General features: G+C 50.8%; 2 protein-coding genes across 3 annotated transcripts; one reads left to right on the top strand and one right to left on the bottom strand.

Annotated features, from left to right (window-relative positions):
- Positions 1–6045: 6045 nt before the first annotated feature.
- Positions 6046–18332, bottom strand: SH3BP5L (SH3 binding domain protein 5 like). 2 transcript variants are annotated; one of them, XM_037817831.1, is made up of 7 exons: positions 18238–18332; positions 17153–17772; positions 11964–12026; positions 11346–11474; positions 9936–10097; positions 8482–8655; positions 6046–8035 (listed from the first exon to the last, which is right to left on the bottom strand). In XM_037817831.1, exons 2-7 carry the CDS (start codon positions 17333–17335, stop codon positions 7577–7579), a joined length of 1170 nt encoding a protein of 389 aa, XP_037673759.1. In that variant the 5' UTR covers positions 17336–17772; positions 18238–18332; the 3' UTR covers positions 6046–7576. The 2 variants fall into 2 exon arrangements, with proteins under 2 accessions (XP_037673759.1, XP_037673760.1); XM_037817832.1 differs by having other exon boundaries at positions 18147–18254.
- Positions 18333–18751: 419 nt separating this feature from the next.
- On the top strand, positions 18752–23104 carry LOC119519974 (zinc finger protein 786-like). The gene is made up of 2 exons (XM_037817690.1): positions 18752–18868; positions 19245–23104. Exon 2 carries the CDS (start codon positions 19514–19516, stop codon positions 20555–20557), a length of 1044 nt encoding a protein of 347 aa, XP_037673618.1. The 5' UTR covers positions 18752–18868; positions 19245–19513; the 3' UTR covers positions 20558–23104.
- The last annotated feature ends 528 nt before the right edge of the window (positions 23105–23632 follow it).

The following is a 23632-nucleotide window of genomic DNA, read 5'->3' as shown; positions in this document are numbered from 1 at the left end:
AGCCCGAGACCAGTGGGCTGGTTCACAGCCTCGGACAGCTTCCTCTTCAGGAGTTCCCAGTTCTCGTGTCTAACTTCTACACCCTTCCTTGACTAGTTCTCTCTATAATCATCCATTTCTTACTTCCTGGCATCACCTGTTACCTGTGTACATCCGTGTCGCTTACCTGGACACCCCACCCACAGTATCATACTTCCTGGTGTTCCAAACACCACCCAACACAATGTTTTGCATCCTGAAAGTTCCTGGTAAGTTTTTCTTAATAAACTAAACACACCCATTTGACGGCCGTGAAAGGGGCACCCAGTTTCCTCCTCAGAAGGTGCAGCACCGTGTGGTGCCGTGCTGGGCTCGGGAAAGGTGGGCAGGCACAGGTGGAGGGAAGTCACGGGGATTTTCCAAAGGAGGGATATGGTGTGCGGCTTGGGAAAGCGAGGGGGCAGGCCCTTAGGGAGGACAAGGAAGGAGGTGAGCTCTGAAGAGAACAGGACGTGCCAACGGGCGTGGGACGTCTGAGCGCTCCGGAACAGCTGTGACCCACACCTGGCCCGTTTCCCAGGCCTCTATGCTAAGGATCCACAATGCCGACCTGCCAGGCGTGGAGAACAAGGCAACCTGTGTGTTCTGTGCCTGCTGAACCAGGGGCCCAGATACCTCTCTGGAGTCTGCTGCCCCCTGCCGACAGAGCAAGGCAGTGACAATCGGAGATGCTCACCCCGTGCGAGGTTCCAGGCTTCCTGCCCCCAGCTAACCTGTCACGGCTACAAAACGTGGGCTGAGGTTGTCAGGCTTGTCAAAATCACATCCAGGTGAGGAAGGACACCTAACACTCAGTGGGAACTTTTAGAGTCTTCGAGTCTAGGGAAAGATTGGAAGAGGACTCCTTAAGTTCATTGCCTCCCAAAGCTGCAGCGAATCACTAACAAATAATTGAGGATCATATTCATTGATTCATTCATCCCTAGATTTCCTGGTTTTGCAAGTGGTAAGACAGAGGCATAGAGAAATTTTATAGTTCCCCTAGAGACATGGAGATTTGATCACGGACTGAGTCTCTCCAGAACTTGAACTTCTAACTGCTGTACTTATCGAGTCACCTGCTACAGTTTGGAATTGGGAGAAAGAGAAGAAAGGGTGAAAAGCAAGGCACATTTACTGAGCACCTGTTAGGAGCCAGACTTGTGCTGGGTGCCAGGGAGACCAAGGTGACAATCCCAGATCCACAGCTGGAAGGCCCCAGCCCCAAAGAACTCCTTACCAGCAGGCGTGAGGTGTGGCAGACGGCACCACAATGGGGACTGTGGCCCCGCATGCCTTGTACGTACCTTGATCATCTCCTGCTCACCTTAGAACAACGAAAACCTTTGACCCTCCTGAAACTTCTCAGCTCCTCTTCCCAGCAAGCAAAACTTCCTAAAAAGTAACTACACCTGTTCCCTCCACGTTCGCACCTCCTGTAACCGTGAAGCCATCCACGGAAGGGTGAAGAGCTGGGGGTCTTGGTTCCAACTGCCCGAGCCGGAGGTTGCCTCCACTACTTGCTGTGAGACGGGCAGGCTGGGAACCCTCACCGCACCTCGTGTAAGCAGGGGTTGTGGTTCTACCTACACCTTCACCATAACATCCTTGCGGGCAGTGAACGGCAAGCACGCCTGGCCTGTGAAATGCAAGCCACCACATTAGGGGGAGAACACATTTCCCACATTTCCTCCCAAGTGGAAGAGACACCATTAGCTCTAACCCTCCTGATCTTTCCCCACCCCTCATTCATTACCCATCGGGTATGAGTGCAGGGACCTACCTGGCAGGTATTTTGTAAGGAGAACCAGGGCGGGCAGCTTTCCAGGGCACCTCGTGCCAGGAGCCTCCAGGGTCCACTGTTTGCTGCCAGGGACTGGGAAGGAATGTCCGTCCCTGAGCTGTGCTCTCAGAAAGCCCACTGCTCGCGGATGTAAGTCATGCACTCTCACAGAAGCTTCTCCAGTGATGAAATACATGGGCACCCATGCACCTACTGCCTTACTGAAATTCTCAATTATGTTCATCAACCACGTTAGGGAAGGCTCCCTCTGGGACCCCGAGGTGCCAAAGGGCACGGTGAGGCTCAAGACATGACGGCTCCTGGCAGCAGTCTGGTGCCCGCTGCCACCTCCCCACGGTGCTGGCCAAGCCCTTGCCCCCCATTCGCCCTACATCTTCTTGGCCTCCAGGCCACCTTCCCCACCCAGGTTTCCCACTGTCCTCCCTGGCGGCTCCTTCTCTGACCCTTGCCATCTCCACTGGGTCCGAAATGCTGGAGCACCCCATGGGGTGCCAAAACCTTTTGCTCTCCACCTGCCAGCTCAAATGCTCATCCCCCAAAGCCTGATTCCTCTGGATGTTTCACAGGGATCTTTTTTTTTTTTTTTTTTAAGCTAATTTTTTTAATGTGATAGTTTTTGTGTTTTTTTGACTTTATCAATAAAAAATAAAAACAATTCAAACAAAACAAAGGAATAAGAAAAAAAAAAAAACCTAAAATAATTGCAGTGCTTTCAACATGTCCCTACCATAGCCCAAGAAAACGAACAAACCCTAACAAAACAAAAGAATAAGAAAAACAAATAATCTAAAATAACTACATTGCTTCCAACATGTTCCTACCATACCAAAGGAAACTTGCAAACCATAATCATTCCTGAGTATTCCCGTAACATTGAGATTTCCCTCAATAGCTTATCTGTTCCCCCTTCACTAGTTGCCATCTCTAAGTCCCCTACATTCTATGATATAAAATATTTATTTTACATTTTTCAGAGTTCACATTAGTGGTAACATACAATATCTCTCTTTTTGTGCCTGGCTTATTTCACTCAGCATTATGTCTTCACGATTCACCCATGTGTCATGTTTCATGACCTCATTCCTTACTGCTGCATAGTATTCCATTGTGTGTATATACCACATTTTGTTTATCCACTCATCTGTTGAAGGACATCTGGATTGTTTCCATCTCTTGGCAATTGTGAATAATGCTGCTGTGAACATAGGTGTGCAAATATCTGTTCATGTCATTGCTTTCAGATCTTTCGGGTATATACCAAGAAGTGAAACTGCTGGATCAAAGGGTAACTCAGTATCTAGTTTTCTAAGGAACCACCAGACTGTCTTCCAGAGCGGCTGAACCATTATACAGTCCCACCAGCAATGAATAAGAGTTCCAATTTCTCCACATCCCCTCCAGCATTTGTAGTTTCCTGTTTGTTTAATGGCAGTCATTCTAATTAGTGTGAGATGATATCTCACTGTGGTCTTAATTTGCATCTCCCTAATAGCTAGTGAAGATGGACATTTTTTCATGTGTTTAGCCATTTGTATTTCCTCTTCAGTGATCTCTTGCTGTTCTAGTTTGCTAATGCTGCCAGAATGAAAACACCAGAAATGGACTGGTTTTATAAAGGGGGTTTATTTGCTTACACAGTTACAGTCTTAAGGCCACAAAGTGTCCAAGGTAATGCATCAACAATCGGGTACCTTCACTGGAGGATGGCCAATGGTGTCCGGAAAAGCTCTGTTAGTTGGGAAGGCACGTGGCTGGTGTCTGCTCCAAAGTTCTGGTTTCAAAATGGCTTTCTCCCAGGACATGCCTCTCTAGGCTGCAGTTCCTCAAAAATATCACTCTTAGGTGCTCTTGGGATGTTTGTCCTCTCTTAGCTTCTCCAGAGCAAAAGTCTGCTTTCAACGGCTTCAACTGCCTCTCTGCTTCAAACTGTCTCTCATCTGCAGCTACTCCCTCAGCTTCTGTGCATTCTTCAAAGCGTCCCCCTTGGCTGTAGCTCCTCTTCAAAATGTCACTCAGCTGCACTGAGTTCCTTCTGTTTGTTGGTTCATTTATACGGCTCCAGTGATTTAATTTAGACCCACCCTAAATGGGTGGGGTAACAACTCCTTGGAAATTATCCAATCAGAGTCATCACCCTCAGTTGGGTGGGGCGCATCTCCACGGAAACACTCAAAGAATTACAATCTAATCAACACTGATACGTCTGCCCTCACAAGATTACATCAAAGATAATGGCATTTTGGGGGACATAATACATTCAAACCGGCACACTTGCCCACTTTATAATCGGGCTGTTTGTACTAGTCATTGAGTTGTAGGATTTCTGTATATATGCAAGATATCAGTCTTTTGTCAGATACATGGTTTCCAAATATTTTTTCCCATTGAGTTGGCTGCCTCTTCATCTTTTTTGGCAAATTCCTTTGAGGTACAGAAGCTTTTAATTTTGAGTTCTCATTTCTTTCATTGTTTGTGCTTTGGGTGTAACATCTAAGCAGCAGCCTCCTAATACAAGGTCTTGAAGATGATTCCCTACATTATCTTCTTGGAGTTTTATGGTGCTGTCTCTTACATTGAGGTCTTTAATCCACTTTGAGTTAATTTTTGTGTAGGGTGTGAGGTAGGGGTCCTCTTTCATTCTTTTGGATATGGATATCCAGCTCTCCTAGCTCCATTTGTTGAAGTAACTGTTCTATCCCAGTTCGGTGGCTTTGGGGGTCTTATCAAAGATCAATCAACTGTAAATCTGGGGGTCTATCTCCGAATTCTCAATTCAATTCCATTGAGCAATATGTCTATCTTTGTGCCAGTACCATGTGGTTTTGACTACTATGGCTTTATAGTAAGCTTCAATGTCAGGGAGTGTATGTTTTCTGCTTCATTTTTCTTTTTTAGAATGTTTTTATCAATTCAAGGCATCTTTCCCTTCCAAATAAATTTGATAACTAGTTTTTCCAAGTCTGCAAAGTAGGTTGTTGGAATTTTGATTGGAATTGCATTGAATCTGTAGATGAGTTTGGGTAGAATTCCATCTTAACTACATGTAGCCTTTGTATCCATGAATATGGAATACTTTTCCATCTTTTTAGGTCCCCTTCTATTTCTTTTAGTAAAGTTATGTAATTTTCTATGTATGAGTCTTCTACATCCTTGGTTAAGTTTATTCCTAGGTACTTGATTTTTTTTAGTTGCTACTGAGAATAGCATCTTTTTCTTGAGCGTCTCTTCAATTAGGTCATTTCTAGTGTATAGGAACATTATTGACTTTATGGGCATTAATCTTGTATCCCACTACTTTGCTAAATTTGTTTATTAGCTCAAGTAGCTGTGTCATAGATTTCTCAGGGTTTTTCAGATATAAGATCATATCACCTGCAAATAATGATGGTTTTACTTCTTCCTTTCCAATTTGGATGCCTTTTATTTCTGTCTTGCTGGATTGCTCTGGCTAGCACTTCTAGCACAATGTTGACTAACAGTGGTGACAGCGGGCATCCTTGTCTCATTCCTGATCTTAGAGAGAAGGCTTTCAGTCTCTTGCCATTGAGTACTATGCTGGCTGTGGGTTTTCTATATATGCTCACAGGGATCTTTGACCACATGGGTCCAAACTCAAACCAGTTGAGCCCCGGTTGGGAAATAGCCTTATAACCAGATAATACACAGGACACCATTAAATTTGCATTTCAGATGGACACTGAATAATTTTTAGTATATCCCAAACATTGCAGGAGACAAACAGTATTGTCATGTGAAACCCAAGTTTAACTGGGTGTCCGGTATATTTATTTGGTAAATGTGGCAACCCTACTTCATGTGCACATCCTGACCCATCTAGGATCACACCCCCTGGTACCTCTGCCTCAGTCTGGGACACCACCGTGGTCTGGATGGTGGCCACCACCCTCTCTAAACCCCTCCCCACCAGCGGCACCCATCACCTCACAGCACCGCACGACATGGCACCAGTACACCCAGCCTGTTCACACCTGCCCACCACCCAAGAGTACTCATGCCCTCGCCCTGACGTTCTCCCCTCCTGCCCCTGGCCAGCTCCACCCATCCTTCAGCTCTCAGGCTCAGGTGACAACTCCTGAGGCACCTTCCCGACCCCTCCCCACCCCACTCTAAAGAGTCTCCCACTTCACCTTATTCTCCCCCTTCTGTTCCATCCTTGCTCCCCCTCTCTCCTCTTCCCACCCCTGACAGGACAGTAAACATGCTATTACATAAACTATTTTATTTAAATAAAAGCAGGGGCAGACTCCCCCCACCCACATGTACAGTCATGTCCTCACCCCTCTTCTCCTCTCCCCGATGGCCACCTCAAACCCCATGGTTCTCATCGTGACCATCCTCCCTCACCCCAGAGGACAGGGAGACACCCACGCTTGCCCCCTTTGATACGACCATGCAGAGGCTCATGCCTGAGTCAGTGGCAGGGGGAACAGGCCAACACACTCTCTTCTGCCAAGAGCCCACTCCCCACCCTCCTGGGGTGGGACAAGGGGGGGACCAGCTCCCCCAAGGCAGTCCCAGACTCTGCTGCAGCCTCCCCACCTTGCCCCCCTCACAGATGGGAGCACCGCAAGGCACCTGGGGCTGCTCTCTGAAGGGCCTGGGGCCTCTCACCCCAGGCTGACCCCACCCAGCCTCAGGGGAGTTACGGGGCACAGCTGGCAGTCATGTCTGATAACTCTCCAAAGGATCCTGGAGTCAGGGTTGTTTGGTTTGGAGAAGATCAAGGAGAGCAACTGAGCACCAAATTCCCTAACCTGACCATGCAGAAGGGTGCTGAAATTCAGTTCAGCATCCTCTACCCAGAAAAAAGTAAACCACACTCTACAGCAGGAGTGTGAGGGACCGGGTACGACAGGGCCTCAGTCACCGGGAACGCGCACAGCGCCACACCACCACCCAACATGGGTCCCACGGGAGACCCAATAGCACCTTTGCAATCCCAAGGGCCCAGCATAGCTGGGGAAACACCACAGACACAGGGAGCCGGTCTGGAGTCGGTGGTATTCCCCAGGTTGATACTGGGCTTTCCTCTTCCCGGACACAGCTTTGAGCCACGTTTTGGGGCTCACATAACAAAACCGATAAGGTTTCGACGAGGGGTAAGCCCTGAAGGAAAGGGGCAGTACCTTCAATACAGGAGTGCACGGATGTCTCACAGATAACACACAGGCAGCCTGGGACAAGGAAACACAGGCGCGGGGTTTCCGAGAGGGCTCGGCAGCATCCCCGGGGCTTCATCGGGACACGCAAGGGTGGAGGAGGTGCGCGGGGCAAGGGTCCTGTGAGCAGGGAGCCTGTCCACCCACTCGGGCAGGGGTGGGGGCACACCAGGACTCCGTCCCAGCACCACCTTCTCTGCCTGGCCTCCCTGTGCCTTCTGGACCCAGTTTCCTGACGGGAAAGAGCCAGACAGAAGGAGAAAGGCCAGACAGGAAGAACAAAGCAAAGGGTACCAGAGAAGCGCTGAGGAACCAGGAGGGGGAGAGAAGAGTGAGCCCGGGAGCAAGCCTTCTGCAGAGGTAAGGCAAAGTGAGAGCTGCCACCTGGACTGGGGAGGCTGTGAGGGAGCCACGATGGACGCAGGGGACCGAGAAAGAGCCAGCCTCTCCAAGTGAAGCGCTGGAGAAGGTGCCCTCCGGGGGAGGAAGGACCCCAGAGGAGAGGAGCCGAGGGTCTGCGGGCCCTGAGTAGGACTGTGGTGGAGAAACCACGCCTGCCCGCGGGAGGCCGGGCCTACAGGCTCACGCTGCGCTGGTGGCGGCCCCCGCGGTCACTGCCCCGCCGCCCCCCGCTCCTGGGACCCAGCTCCCGGCCATCCAGACTGGCGTGGTCAGAGAGGCCCCACAGGTGCTCCACCGAGTCGCATTTCTGCAGGTCCGAGGCCACCGTGCGCAGGCTCAGCAGGCTCAGCGTGTCCGTGTCGGGGGCGAGCCCGGGCCCCAGGCTGCCCCCCTCCTCCAGCCCCCCGCCCTCAGCCCCCTCGATCCCGCTGTCCCCGTCCTCGGCGCCCTCGGGCCCGGCCTCGGCCCCCACTGGGGAGGAGCGCCGTGGGCCTGGGGCTTCGGGGGGCAGGCCCTGGCGGCGCGCGTGAATCTGCTCGCTGATCTGCTCCAGGTTCCGCAGGGCCACTGAGTAGCGGGTCTTGGCCTGGGCCACCTGCTGCTCCAGCTCCGTCACCTTGGCCTTGTGCTCCTGCGTGGGGCGGGGCAGTGCGAGGTGACCCCGGGGCGCACAGGGTGTCCTCCCCAGCAGTCATCCCGTGCTCTGTCCACAGCCGCCCTGCTCCCAACCAGACCCCACCTTCCAGCACTTTCCGTCCAGGCCTTCATCCCGGCCTCCTCCTCTCTACACTGGTTCCCCTTTTCCCATCTGGCTCATCTCTTTCCCTTCCCCTGGTTTCAGCCAACTCTCACTTTCTCTCTTGCTTACACCCTTTCTTCCACTGTGTTCTCTGCCACCACCAGTCCCCACACGGCCTGGCCTAGCAGACGCCCGTCCCACAGGCCTTGTGCTGCCCAGCCCCCGGGACAGCCCTGCAAGACAGACGGGCAGGCCCTCCACCTGCCCTTCCCTTCCGTGCCCGCCCCCTTCCCACCCTCCAGCCCATCATCCTTCCTCCCCTTCCCCCACCCAGTTACCTCCAGAATCTGGCTGAACTGGGCCTTGAGCTCGAAGTAGGGACGGCTCTTGCCAATGGCCCGGCGGAGGGTCTTCTGCAAGGCCTGGACCCGGGCCTCAGCTTGTTGGCACAGCCGCGTCACCCGCTGGTGCTCCCGCTCGCCGTGGAGCCGCTCCTCCTCAGCCTCATTCACCTGGGTCCAAGAGGGACAGGGAGGTCACATGTCACAAAGCTGGGACCCACCCTCCTGCCTCCCTCCGCTGGCCTCTCTCCCGGACACCATTCTGAGTGTTTGCTGCTCCAAACATCTGAACAAGGAAGGCCCTCCAAGCACGGCCCACTATCTGCTGAGTTCAAAAGGGCATGAGCTCACAAGACATGTGGGGCAACAGTGTGTCCACGCACGGCACAGAGCTTCTCCCTGTCTCTTCTGGGCCTACCACCAGACACCCTGGCCTTCAAGGACCGCGTCGCGAGCACACGCCTCTGTGGCTACCTCTTCCCCACGCTTGCGCCTATCGGTCACCAGCACTACCGGCCGTTCAGCTTTCCAGTTGGCAGGAGAGGGATCCCGGGCCCCTCTCAATCACTCAGGCTTCTCAGGAATGTCTGTCTAGGAACGTATGTGCAGCAGGACCATCCTTGGGGCCCTTCGTGCCAGGGCTGCAGGACGGAGGAGGCTCCCTCTGCAGAGAGTGTGGGGAGCCACAGCTGTCAGTGCAGAGCCACACCCGAGCAGGGAGCAGGCCGCAGGCCGGCGCTCTGATGGCCTCACTGGCACTCAGCCGGGACACACCCCTCCATCCCCACGTCCAGCCCTGCTGCTCCCCAGGGCCTGAGTTTCGTCCTGCCCTGCAGGTGTCCACCCACCGCCCTGCACAGCTTGCACTCCTATCCCACAGGGGCTCTGGACCACAAACAGAGCTCCTGCTCTGCGTGAGGCACGTGCCTGGACTGAGGGGCACACGAAGAAGCATCTGAGACGTGACTCCCCTCCCAAGGAGCTAGAGTCTGCCCTTCAGCACAATGAACCGATGCCTGGGATCCTCCCTCTCCCAGTCCCCCTTTCAGAAGGTTGGAAATGCCGCACAAAACAGACTTTAAAAGTTAATTATCCAGGAACATGGCAGAGCTCAAAAGCAAGAAAGAGGGAACATTCTAAAAACAGAAACTAAGTGGTCACGGCTGAACCTAACGAAATGTGAGTGGTGAACCTGGAGCACCCAGCAGGGATACAGTTTGGGGGTCAGTCCCAAACCTGGAGGTAAAATTGTAAGTAAAGTCCAAAAAGACACTCTAAATTAGATGGAAAAAGAATATGGGAAGCACTGGAGCCAAACAGGTGGAGAATGAGGGGCAGGTTTAAGCTGAGGGAAGGCTGGAGGGCAAGAGAGAGAGAAACAAAGGAGTAAAAAGGGACAGCAAAGGAGATAACGGAAACGGACGGGACCTGAGGGCCGCACCCTGGCTCACCTTGCAGGTGGCGTGGTTGAGCATCTCCTGCCACGTGGGGTCCAGCCTGTTCTTGTCGGCCATGACGCCCTGCTCCGCCACGAACACCATCTCCCGGGCAGCATTGTGCATGCTCACGGCCCGCTCGTAGCGCAGTGCTGCCTTCTGGGTCTCCTGCTGGGCCTGGGGGGACAGGGCTCGCTGGACCCGGAGGCCCCCAGCCACCCACAGACACCCAAAGCAGGGCCCCAGGACCAGAGGAGAGGAGGAGGAAGGGCCCCTGTGACTCGGCTCTGTTTCCCAATGCCAGGGAGACAGCATTCTATAAAGAATTACTTTAAGAAGAGGAACTAGAAACAAAGATTTAAAATAACGATAATGCCAGTGGAGGGTGAGTGTATAAATTCCAGCATTCTCCAAAGCTGCTGGCTGGAGAGAAAGGAAAGTCAGCACCAGGGAGGGAGCCTCAAAAAGTACACCTCCGAGGACCACGTTCGGAGGTTTGGCTGAAGGAAATGATCGACGAGCGCTCAGAGACTTTTCAGCACAGCCAGGTTTTCGAAGCAGAAGATGGGAAACAATCCTAAGCTTTCTGGTGATGGTGGCACAACATTGGGAATGTAACTAACACCACTGAATTGTACACTTGAAAGAGGTTAAAATGGAAAATGTTGAGCTGTATATATGTTACCACCATAAAAATTAAAAACAAGAAAACAAACAAAAAAAAAGTTTTCAGTCACAATGAATTGGTTAAATGAATAATTGTACACCTAATATAAGGAAATATTAAGCAACTCACAAAAATAATAGCATGGATGTATATTTGTTGCTATGGAAACAGGTCATAACATTAAGTAAAATACAGGAACAAATAGCATGTTGTGTAACTCCGTTTTGGCAGACTAAATACCAAAATGTTCAAAAAAAAAAAAAGGTGGTATCTGGGCATGGCATGGTAGGATTTGGGGTGACTTTAATTTTCTTCTCTTATTTTATTTTTATGATGATCGTCCAATGATGAACATACATTATTTGTGTAAAGAAAAAAAAACAAAAACAAAAATGGAGAAGGAGGAAAAAAAGGAAAGATGCAGAAAAGAGAGACAAGAATCAAAAAGAAAAGTAAGAGAGAGAGAACAAACAGACAGAAGATGAGACTAGAAGGATGTTAGAGCTGAAAGTGGATGACCCACCAGGAGAGCTTGGTTCCTTACACACTTGATAAACATCAGCCGGGCTGAACTGAGTTTTCTGGACCAGGACCTCCAGCCACAGCCCTGCCACAGCCCACAGGGGCAAAGGGTCTCCTCTGTGCACAGAGGTGGGTCAGAGCAGAGCCAGATCTAGGTACAGCTCTCCGCTCTCTGATGCTCCGTCTTGCGCTGTACGTGCCCTCCCCAAACGCGCGTTGCCCGGGCCCAGCCGTACCTCCTTAGCCAGCCTCCGTGCCTCGTAGTAGGGCCGGGCCTTCTCGATGCAGCTCCCCAGCTGGGAGCCCTGCGTGTTGAGCTTCCTCGCCGACTCCTGCAGGATCCTGCGGTAGGTGGTCCGGGCCTCCTGGCAGAGGCAGAGACGCGAACGGAGGGAAGGTGTGTGCAGAGGTCCTGCCCCTCATTTCTCAGACCCACCACTTTCCCCCTGCCACCGTATCGGACTGAACTGTGTCCCCAAAAGAGACATTTCAAGACCTAACTCCCAGTGCTGTGAATGTGACCCTATTTGGAAACAGGATCTTCAAAGATGTGATCAGTTAAGATGATGCCAAACTGGATTAACACGGGCATGTCACGGAGGCAGGGACTAAGTTCTGCCACAAGCCACCACAAGCCATCACAGAATCCTACAGACATCGAAGGGCGTGTGGCTCTGCCAACAAATCAATTTTGGACTTCTGGCCTCCAGAACTCTGAGATGATAAATTCCTGTTGTTTTAAGCCACTCAGTTTGTGGCATTTTATTACTGCAGACCTAGGACACTAAGACAGGGAGACAGAAAGATGGCCCCAGAACCTGCCCACAGATGCAACAATAAGGAGCAACACTCACATCCAGCTGCAGCTCCACCTGGTTGATCTCCTCGCTAGCCTGGTTCAGATGCTCCAGCTCCTCCTACCACAGAGAGAACGAGAATAGTCAGGAAGGAGTGGACGGGGCAGGGCCAGGAGAGCTGTGCAGAGAGAGGAAGCCTCCATCACAGGGAAGAAATGGAGGAGACGTGTAGACCGCCTCCTCATCAGAGACCAGGTACACACAGCCTCAGGTGATGCTCACAACCCTGCCTTCGTTCTGGGTATGAAAATCCCCATTTTAAAGATGAGGAAACCGAGGCTCAGAGAAGCCCGCCCTCTCTGTTAGACCACACCACCTTAGCTTCTAGAACACCAGCCGGCAGAGAGTCTCAGACAGAGGATGAGCCCTCGGGCCAGAGCAAGGCCCCTCACTCAGTACATGTTTATTACACACTTATCACACCTCAGCCCCATGGGAGGCACGTGAATTCAGAATACAGCGGCCCACCAAGGAAGCCCAGCAAGTAAGCAACAGGCCTTTGGTGGTGAGAGAAGTCACGTGAGGGTGGGCATGGGTGCCAGGGAGGGTGGCAGGATTACCCACCAGGGCAGCAGCAGGCCGGGCAGGCTGCCCAGAGACTTGCACCCAGGCTGGGCCTCAACAAACACACAGAAAAGCCACAAGCGACCCAGATCCTGCTTCAGGAGGGCCACAAATTAGGCTCTGAACTTTCCATAACAGAGCTGATAGAAACACAATGTGAGCCATATACGGAATTTAAAAATTTTCAGTAGCCACATTTTTAAGAGGTAAGAAGAAACAGGTGAAGTTATAACAATATGTTTCATTTAACCCAAAGTATCCAAAATATTACCATTTTGACATGCAATCACCATAAAAAAAACAATAATTTTAACCACATCCCCAACATTCCTTTCGGTGTTGTCGTACTAAGTCTCCAAAGTCCAGCGTGCACCTGAACTGCACAGCACATCTCATTCCCAGAGCCCAGCACATGTGGCGCCGTGCAAGCATGCTGAGATGCTGATGCGTACAAGCAGCTTGATTATCACACAACTCCACATTCATAAGATAAAAACAAACCAAGTTTTTAAGAGTGGCACAGGCAGTCTAGATCTGAAGGCCCAGACATTGTTCAGAGGCCCTCAGGGGAGATCCCAGTGGTGGCACCAATTCCACCCCAACATCTGTTTCTAACAGGGTCCGTTGCCATCAGCACATGGGATCCCTCCAAAGGGTCCTCAGGAAAGGCAATTCCCATCACGCACGAGGTAACGTGATGCCAAGCAGATGCCCAGCTTCCTGTGGCTCTGATGTGACCCACAGTGGGCTTCAGACTAACTGGGAGAGGAGTGACTGCTGATCCTTTCAGCATCCCCCCGAAAAGGTCTCCTTCTCAACTCATTTGCATTTGACAGATGGGAAAGGAGAGACAAGTAGTAAGCGACAGAAACTGGACCCACATCTAGGACCCAACTTTTGATCTCACTTTCCCGCCACCGTGACCCCTCTCTCTGGACTAAGGATGTCTCTGGACGGACTCCTCAGAGAGGAGTGATGTCACTTAGGAAACCACCGTCCCGGGAGGAAACAGATCAGCCCCAGGAATGCAGTAAACACTGACTTGGGGGGAGGAGAAGAAGGGGAGGAGAGGAGCCAGGCAAAAAGGTCACCTGCGACGTCCACGTGGGCAACCAAAGTCAATGACAGGATGCCCACAGGGTCCCACAGCCCCAGCCGTGCCCAATCTCCAACTCCTGGGTGCAGAAGAGCTCCTCAGTGGGACAAACGGCTCAGCACAAGTCATCCCCACTGGGACAATGACCGGCAGGGCTCTTGCTACTGGCAAAGGGTAGGAGCAGGCACCATCTTTCCGTGTGGGAACTCGCACTCGCACCCCCACAGCACCTCCAGCAATTAAAAGCTGCCTGAGGTTGTCAAAATTGGCTCCCAGGGAGGTCAGCAGTTCTGCCCCTCAGAGTCGCAAAGCTCTTTCTGATAGGACAGAGCAGGTGGGGGGCAGGGATGGCCGGGCAGGGGCTGACCCAGGGCAAGGCTGAGCCGGAAGCCACCGTGCACTCCGTGGTGCGCCGTCAGCAATACGTTCCGTTTGGCCTGCACCACCAGGGGCTCCTGTCACCGGGCTGAAATGGAGTTTGGGACGATGACAACTGAGTCAGCACGTCACCATCCACGAGCGAGCCGGCGGCCCAGGAGGGTGACCTTCCCGCAGCATGCTGGGTACATTCCCAGGATGCCAGGTCACCGAGCCAGACGCACGGGCACTTAGGCCTGACTGCTTCTGCCCTACCTAGTGGGGATGAGCAAAAGATTCAAGCTGATTCTAAATTGGAGCCAGAGTGAAGCAGGGCCTAAGGGCTTGGAAATCAGGGAAATGAGTTTGCTCCGTGGAGTTAAACTGACACTTCTGGATGAGGACTCAGAGGTGCAAAGTCACCCTAAAGAATCGGAATAGGAGCAGGTGCGTTAGCATTGGGAAAGAACGTGCCCCATGCAAAGGCGGCTGGACAGTCAGATAAAGCCACAGAAGAGGACAAACAGGTCCATCCTGGAAGCACCCTCCTTCCCTCTCTCAAATGGTGAAGGGATCCACCTGGAGACCCGGCAAACTGCTGCAGTCACGACACTGAAGACAGAGCCAGGGGTCTTCCTGTGTGGACGGCACACTCTAGGTGGGCTGCCCACTTGCCATCCTACAACTTCCAGAGGGAGTTCACCAAATAGTGTGCGCATGGAGCTGCCTGCTTGCCCAGAACCTCCACTTCAGAGCGTGGCTCACTCGAATGGCGGCATCTTCTGGGAACTTCAGGAAATACTGCCCAGGGTCCTGTCTTTGGGACAGCCCTAGTCCGGTGAGATGCTGTCCTAGTGGCGCATCAGTCACCTCAGATCCCACCGCGACCAGGAGTAACTGCTGTCTGCACGTGACTCAGAGCCCACTCTGCTGGGTTCCGGTGAATCTGTGGGTAGAGATCCATTGCATGCATGGAAAATCCAGAACAATGAGCACCCACCTAGAGCTCTGCAAGGTCTTGGGCACTCTCAACACTAAAAAGGACAGTGAAAGACATACTGACCCAATCTCTTCATCCAGAAAAGGAGCACAGACCCAGAATACCTAAACGGTGCCCCAGCCTCCACCATGAAGGGTGACCTTTCATACCAGTCCACTCCACACGGCAAGGGCAACGGGCCACCAAGACAACTGCTGAATTCCCAGAGACCAGAGAACTGGCCTAGCCACGCATGTGTCATCAAATGAAGGAGGACAGACAAGGCTTGTTCTCCCTACTGCACCTCACGCTTTGTACACGCCGCCGCCCAGTTCAGCAGGAGGGGAAAGGGTCTGATCTACCCCTCTGCTGAGTCTTATGCCCCCTCAGTAAACCACAACCCTTGCACAGCCTGTCCGAAAGAAAACTGCCCATGATGATGGGAATGTTTATTTCCGTATTCCTAATATAGCAGGTGGGATCTGCATATTTTATCTAATTTTAATTGATTTTTAGTAAAGCAGCTACATGAAGCTGGTAGCCACCTTATTAGCACAGTTTGGAGAAGACTCTTAACTAACTACAGGCTTCATCTGCATCGAGCATTGGAAAACTAACCAGGGACAGGAGAAGCCTGCAGTGGATTCTCCTCTGGAAAAGTCTCCTCTAGAACAGGGCAAGAATACTGAGGGGAGCAGGGGAGGGGGTAAAACAGCCCCCATCCCAAGGAACAGACTGGGGTCTCTTTCTCAAAGTGTGACTTACAAATTTTCACCAAGGAACAAGCAAAAAGAGTTAGTGAAAGAAAAGAATCATAGGACTGTGTTAGAGCAGAGTGGGTAGGAATCATACAAACTAGCTAGACCAGCCCCGCACTTTACAGATGAAGAAGGTGAGGTTCAAAGAGCTTAAGCACCTTGCTTAAAAATCACAAATCATAGGCTGGAGGTTACATGAATCTCAGCCCAAAGCTTTTTTCATTGCAACTTGTCTCTGTGGACAACACATTTGTGGAATTAGCAGGAGAAACTGAGCTGATTTTAATGCAACCCCTGTGAGATGCAGCAGAAACAAACTATTGACTCATCCCCAAAACAAAAGGATTGTCACTACTCCATTGTAAGCATGGACACAGTCAAGAGGAGCCTCACCCCAAGAACCACATCAAGAGGGCAGGGATGGTGCCCCGACCTGCTATGACTTCTTCTCAACTGGCTGGAGTAATTCAATTAGAGCTTGTTGACAGAGCAGCTCAGGAACGCAAGCCCCAGGATGCTCTTGCTCATCTACAGAGAGGTGAGTCACTTCTACAACATCAGAGTCTTAGAGTTGCTACCAGGCCAAATGACGGACTCAGAACTCAAACACCTGGAAGTGTCCTGGCTCTCACCTACCCAACCAGGTGTTCCTAGGCAAGACCTGAAAATGCTCCAGCCCAGCCCTGGCCATCCAACTCTCCACGCAGTGCCCCTCCTCCCTACCCACTGATCCAACATCCCCTTTACAAGGATCTGCCTGTCCCACCAACTAAACGGGTCAAGGCAGTAACCTGACTCTTCCACTCCTCTAGCACACTGACACAGTCACCCGACAGCCAGGAAATGTGCATTAAGGACTGACCATGACACATACGACTCCCTAGAACACATGGCAGTTCCTTATAGGCCTAAACTTGATGCTACCTTTATAAGAACTCAACTCACCCTTTACAAATGTGCAAACGCCTGGGAGGCACTGATAAAAAGGTGACAGAGGGAAAAAGATTCCACCACAGTGTTATCTCCTCCTCTCCCATCCCACTCATGCTGTTTCTCAGAGCAAACACTCCCCTCTGCTTATCTGGAAAGGAGAGCAACAGTTTTACAGTAGAAACTTATTCCCTCCACCGACCTCAAGTGCGCCTCCCTGCGCCTGCTGCCAATGGGTTGCTTCGTTTCTTCAGGGAGGCCTTCAGCAACACACCCCGGGCACTCAAGCCCAGCCTTTCCCTGCACTCCCAATAGCACTTTAGACTCCCAACTCTTTTGTACTTGTTACACCATATTGCAACTGTTTGTTGACAAACTTGTTTTCTCTTTCCCGCTCCAGCACACTAGGGAGAGAGCAAGTTTAAACCCTGTTTCATCCAAAAGCTTTTCAGGAAGGTTGGAATCTGGACTCCCTGTCCGTGCCCCAACTTAGTCTTCTCACCTGTATTCTGGGATCCAGTTCCTCCTCCTCTCTAGGGGACAATTTGGCATCACTGCTGTTGCTTCCTCCACCTCCCGGCTCCTCCGTGACTGGGCTCCTGGGGACTTCATCCTGGACAACCTCCAGCCGCAGCTCACCCTGCGGGGTCTCCCGGCCCCCTGGAACCTGCCTGAACTCAGCCATGCTGACAGGGAGAGGGCAGAGCCCTATGCACAAGAGAGGGCTGACATGCTGGGACCAGGGCCCCAGCTTGAGGCTTCCTGGGCTTCGAGGCAGCAAAGGAGAAAGGTCTCTCTCCTCAAAGGGCAGGAAAGGGGAGCACAGGAAGAACCTCACACTCAGTCAGAGTCTGAGGGTCAAGTTGTCAGTGGGGTTCCTGCAGAGATGGCCTCGTCGGGGCAAAAAGTTCTTCCTTCCCTGGGACAGGGAGTCCACCAGGAGAGACGTGGAGCAACAGCTCCGAGGCGGGGGGCAAAGGGGGCCTGGATCCTGGGCCGAGGCCTGCGAGGAGGAGCACCATTCGGGAGGGTGGAGGCAGGCGCCTCCGGGCGGTAGTGGCAGCAGCTGGGGCGAGAAGGCTGGGGCAGAGCAGAGACTGCTGGAGGAGCGTCTCTGGGGAGCTGGAGGGGAAACAAAGGCCAAGCATAAGGTCATGTCAGCATCAGAGCCTCGGCCACTAACCCCTTCTAATTCCTCCGCCTTCCGAGGGCTGCACCAGCCTCGCCTCACACCCCCACACTCCGACCAGCCCCCGTCCCAACTTCTAATTTCATCCCCCAAGGACTCTGTCCTAGCTCCTCCCGCCCCAGCCCCTCCCCCACCAGTGCCGTCCAGATTTCCCCCGTTCTCCCGCTCTCTCTTCCGTCCCCCCTTCCCTTCCCTTCCCACCCATTCCACCTGGGGCCTGCCGGGCTTTGCAATTCACCTTGTAAACCCCCGCCACGCCCCACCTGCCTCGCCCGCCCTCCGACAGTCTGAGCCTGCCGTTTCTAACCTCATTCTCCCTCAATCCCAAGGGCCCTGTCCCCAGCCATCCTTCGCAGCAAGGCGCGAAAGCCTCCCTTCCCAGCCCGATCTCCGTTTACCGTCCCGTGCTCCGAGCTCTCCGGCTGCAAACAATCTTCCCCCTCCCTCCCCGCAACAACCCGGTCCAACCACAGGCGACCCGGACCAGCGGAAGCGGAAATACATCATCACTTCACCCCGCCCATCCAACCGCCCCTCCCTCCCTCCTCCTAGTAAGCGATGCGAACTCTCGCTGTATCCCGGCGCTCAGATTCCGTACAAAATGGTGCCCCACGGCGCTCAGGTGCACCTTAAGTCGTCTGGAGTCCACCCTCCACCCTGGCTAGAATGAAAGTTAAAAATGACCGTGTTGTGCTTACAAAAGTCAAGGCAAGTGACGGAAGTCGAGAGTTCCGGATGAGTAGAGAACCATTAAAAATAAAACGAAAGTAGGTATTAGCGCCGTAGAGAGCGCTGCCATCTTGCTTTACGGCGCTGTGCTGCGGCGTCCGACAGCCGGAAAGTCACTTCGGAGCTCGCGGGGGAAGACGGGCCGCGGCGCCGGAAGCGAGCTCGTGGACTTCCGGTGCCGCGGCAATCGGGATGCTTACGTCCGGGAATGGCGCGAAAGGTCGTTTCCCCGAAATAGCTTTTTTCGTCTGTTGAAGTCAGCGCGACTTCTTACTCGCGGTATCTAAGCGGACAGCTCTGGTGGGTAAATCAGTCTCCTATTTCCGCGGCGGCGCGGAGGCTCCCCTGAGCCCGGCCCTCACGCACTGACCGTGCACGGGAACCGAACGTCGTTTCTGTGGGGGTCATCAATTTACAAGATGCACCCTGATTAGAAACTTCGTCTGCATTTACTAAATACACGCGGGCACCCAGTGCTCAAGAGTAATGAAGGTCTCCCGCGCTGGAGGAGGAGACGTTTCTGTTTGGTACTTGACCGTGTGTATTTTGACCGACTCTTCAAGAAAGAGGACTTTGTCGCCACTTCTAGGTGTTGCAAGACAAAGTCAGGGCCTAGAGCTGAAGGGAAAGGCTTCGGGGTTGGATTTTTGTTTTTACAAAAACCTGTCTTCCGCAGAGCCAACTTAAGGTTTGCCCTGGAGGTGGAGAAGGCAAGTGGACTGAATTCTGCCCTGTGAATTTCGTCCCTCCATCCCCTCTCCCATTAATGACCATATTAAAAAAAGTAAAAAGCAGGGTGCGCCGCAGGTCTCCCCAGCATCCGCGGGAGTTTGGGGCACCCGTGCTCAGCCTGAAAGTCGGGGCGCAGTGGGAGGCGGTGCGCAGCGGGCGAGCTGAGCAGAGACGGTCATCTCCCGGCCGGGTCCTGCCGGACAGCGACAGTCCATGGCGGATCCGGCCCCCTTACCTCTTACTTTTGAGGATGTTGCCATTTATTTCACGGAGCAAGAATGGCAGAACCTAGAGGCGTGGCAGAAGGAGCTTTACCAGCATGTAATGAGAACTAATTACGAGACTCTTGTTTCTCTAGATGTTGGAATTCCCAAACCAAAACTAATATCCTGGATTGAACAAACAGGGGCTCCCTTCAAAAACTGTGAAGAATCTCAGAAGTCAGAAAACATAATTTCTTCTTCTGCAGATGCACATTTTGATCCAGTGACTGAGGGGCAGCTGTTTGGGGGAAGCCAAAAAGCTGTAAATTCAGGAGAAACTAAATGTCATTTCCGATTAAACCCTCAGCTGAATATCCCCCGGGAACAGAGGGATTTCCACTGTAATGACTGTGATGACAGCTTCTACACGAAGGGCCTGCCGAAAGCCCAGCGGCTCAGACACAAAGGAGAGAAGCCATTTTCTTGCAGCGAATGTGGCCGAGACTTCAGCTACCATTGTAAGCTCCGCGATCACCTGCGAGTGCACAGTGGGGAAAAGCCTTTCCAGTGCCCAGAGTGTGACAAGAGCTTCCGTCTGAAGGGTGTTCTGAAGGTTCACCAGCGCTCCCACAGCAGGGAGAGGCCGTTCTGTTGTGGAGAGTGTGGCAGGGGCTTCAACAGACAGTCGAAGCTCACGGAACACTTCCGAGTGCACACAGGGGAAAAGCCTTTTCAGTGTCCCGAATGTGACAAGAGTTTCCGCTTGAAGGCACAGCTGCTCAGCCACCAAGGCCTGCACACGGGGGAGAGACCTTTCCACTGCCCCGAGTGTGATAAAAACTTCCGAGAAAGGGGGCACATGCTTACACATCAGCGCATACATAGGCCTGAGAGGCCCTTTTCCTGTGGAGACTGTGGCAAGGGTTTCCTTTATAAGTCTAAACTTGCTCAACACCTCAGAGTGCACACAAAATCCTGCAGTGCTCCAGATGAGCCTGATATTAAGAAAAGGCTTAGCCAACTGTTTGCAATGATAGAGGCTGATTGGAGTTGAGGTAGAGCGGGACATATAAGGTTGGAACAGAACTTCTATTGCCTGAGAATCCACAATGGTGCCCAAACCCAACTAGTAGACAGATTTTAGGAACAGGGGCCCTTTTTTGAGCAAGAATGTAATACTACTTTAGAATATGAGAACCACAAAGGATTTTCTCCTTTAGAACAACCGATTATATTTCCTATCTACTGATAAAGAGATAATATGCTTTTTCTACCATCTTAAGTGGTAATTTTCCCTAAAATGTTAGGCCTGCTATGAAATCCCAGCTTGAATAAAGACAGAAGGAAATCCCTCCAGTACCATTCTCAAAGCTGTACAGAGGAGGGTGGCTCTTATATGTCAGTTCTACTTTTTTTTTTCTGGAGTATGACACTAGACTATAGGTTTAAATCCAGTTGTTTTCATTGCAGATGCTGATATAATAGTGAATGTGGTTTGGATTCATTTATTTTGAAATTGATAGCAATAAAATAAATTGAATTAAAAATAAAAAGCACACATTTTTAAGAATATATTTTTCATAAGAATACTATAAAATATAAAACTATGGGTATATTTCCTTTTGAAAGGAGTTTTAGATTTAAAAAGAGGGTTTTTTTTTTTCCCCCATGAAGTCGGAAATTACATTTTTTTGAAATTCTAGAAATGACCTTTTTTCAGGAGACCCCTTAATAACTGTGTCTGGGTGGACAGCTCTGAAGGGAAATAATTCATCAGTTTTGTAGCACATTCCTTTTTGTTATTAAAATGCTATATAAAACCATGAAAATTACATAAATGTATTTATTCTTCGTGGTCACTATGTTTGTAAAACTGAAATTTTGATGTAATGACCCCAGCCTAACTACCGTCTTCTATCTACCATAGCCTCAATTCTCCACCCTTTCCTATTCAACACACCCCAATACCTGTCATCCTTATACATGGTTCCAAAGCTCCTTTCCTCTATGTATTCAGTCCGTGCAATCATGAGCTTTTCCTAGTTACCACTGATACAGGTCTTTGTTGAATTTGGTATGAAAACATGAATATATATAATGCCCAGATTCTATAGATCAAAACTTGAGATTGTGTAGCCTCCCTGAAGTCTCTGGCCTGTCCCAGTGGCACCTCTCACTGAGACCAAATCTGATTTCATCATGTATGGATTTTTCTACAGGATTTGGATAATGTGTCTGGTAGATGGAATTGGAGTGAAGGTTAAAAAGCTGTGCACTTGTTTAACCTAGGCTTGTCTTATCGAAGCCAGGATAGACATGGAGTAAACTTTTTTAGAGTTGCACTGTTCTACAGAACCTTCTATAATGATGGAAATGTCTGTATTAGTTCTGTGCAATGCAGTAGCCACTAGCCACATGCAGTGATTCAGCACTTCAAATGGAGCTAATATGATTAAAAACAGCATTTTTAAATTTTATTTACCTTTAAATAGCCACTGGTGGTTAGTGACTACCTTATTGGACTGCACAGGTATAGAGCATGCTTTTCCAGTATAATCTTTATCAAGCGTATAATTGAACTTTCATGTCTTCAATACAAAACAAATGCTTCTCAATCTCTACTGTGGCTTTTATTCTATCGCAACTTTCTCACCTCCCATTTACTCCTACCAGTCCTCTGAAATTGCAGGAATAAGATCATCCCAGCTTTCAATATTGCCAAATCACTGACATCTCTAACAGTGGGTTCTCTCTTCCCTGCTGTCCTTTGACTTCTGAGTCACCACTGTCCTGAATTTCATCTTGCATCTCTAGCCCATCGATTAAGTTCCTTCATGCAAGATGTGCTTACGAGTGTCTACTGTGTGCCAGGATTTTGAATGATAATGATGAGAACAAGAATACTGTTCCAGTTCCTGTGTAGCTTTTAGTCTATGGTCATTTTATAAATTGGGGACATTGAAATTAATTGGATCACAACCCAGAAATGTTTTATCTTGCAAAACAGTACACATATATCTGTGTAAATATATTCATAACGAAAGTATCAAGAAGAGACCTTATCCATGTTATATGCAAAGAACATTAATATTTTCGATACTGTTTTTAAAGGCTGGTGGGGACCTATTCTGTTAATGCTATGATGCACCACAGTTTGAAAACCCTATCCTAAATCTGGTGCTTCGCAACCTCTGATGTTTGCCTCTGACCATCTCGTGCTGCCCAGCTTTCCTGAGCATCCTTACCTAAGTGCAGAGCTACAGCCCCTACATCCTGAGATCCAACAGCCTCCCAGGCTTTACCACTGGCCTGTCCCAAGGTTGCCTCTCACTCATCAGATCTAACACTGGTCCCATCCCCCTCACCCCCAAACCTCCTCCTTTATTTGCTATATTGCCATCCACCCATTTACCTTAAAAAGAAACTTAGAAGGATCCTAAAGGCATCTCCCTCTCATCACTTTGTATCAAATTATGTATCTCCTCATGTGCCGGTTTGAATGTATTGTGTCCCCCAAATGCCATTATCTTTGTGGTCTTGTTGGACAGACGTTTTTGGTGCTGGTTAGATTTGCTTGGAATGTGCCCCACTCAGCTGTGGGTAATAATTTTGATGCGATGTTCCCATGGAGGTGTGGCCCCGCCCATTCAGGGTGGGCCTTGATCAGTGGAGCCATATAAATGAGCTGACTCAGAGAGAGGAAACTCAGTGAGTGCAGCTGGGAGTGATGTTTTGAAGAGGAGCAAGCTTGCTAGAGAGGAACGTCCTGGGAGAAAGCCGTTTTGAGGCCAGAGCTTTGGAGCAGATGCCGGCTGCCTTCCTAGCTAGCAGGGGTTTTCCGGACGCCACTGGCCATCCTCCGGTGAAGGTACCCGATTGCTGAGGTGTTACCTTGGACGCTTTGTGGCCTTAAGACTGTAACTGTGTAGCAAAATAAACCCCCGTTTTATAAAAGCCTATCCATCTCTGGTGTTTTGCATTCTGCAGCATTAGCAAACTAGGAAACCTCACATTTACCTCCTCTCCATTTTATTGCCATTGCTTCAGCTTAGACCCTCCTCACTTCTGTAGGTAACACCTCAAGAGTCTCCCAAATTATCTCTGTCCAGTAGACTTACAGCAATGATGG

The sequence above is a fragment of the Choloepus didactylus genome, chromosome 24 (genome assembly GCF_015220235.1).
Source record: "Choloepus didactylus isolate mChoDid1 chromosome 24, mChoDid1.pri, whole genome shotgun sequence".
NCBI lineage: Eukaryota > Metazoa > Chordata > Mammalia > Pilosa > Megalonychidae > Choloepus > Choloepus didactylus.
Note: the sequence above shows the minus strand (reverse complement) of the source record. Positions and strands in the feature narration are given on the sequence as shown.

Coding starts and splice junctions, on each gene's coding strand:
- SH3BP5L (XM_037817831.1), bottom strand. CDS start 17,335: ATGGCTGAGTTCAGGCAGGTTCCAGGGGGCCGGGAGACCCCGCAGGGT. Junction 11,475..11,963: donor AGGTGGAGCTGCAGCTGGAT/GTGAGTGTTGCT, acceptor TGCCTCTGCCAG/GAGGCCCGGACCACCTACCG. Junction 8,036..8,481: donor AGTTCAGCCAGATTCTGGAG/GTAACTGGGTGG, acceptor CGCCCCACGCAG/GAGCACAAGGCCAAGGTGAC.
- LOC119519974 (XM_037817690.1), top strand. CDS start 19,514: ATGGCGGATCCGGCCCCCTTACCTCTTACTTTTGAGGATGTTGCCATT.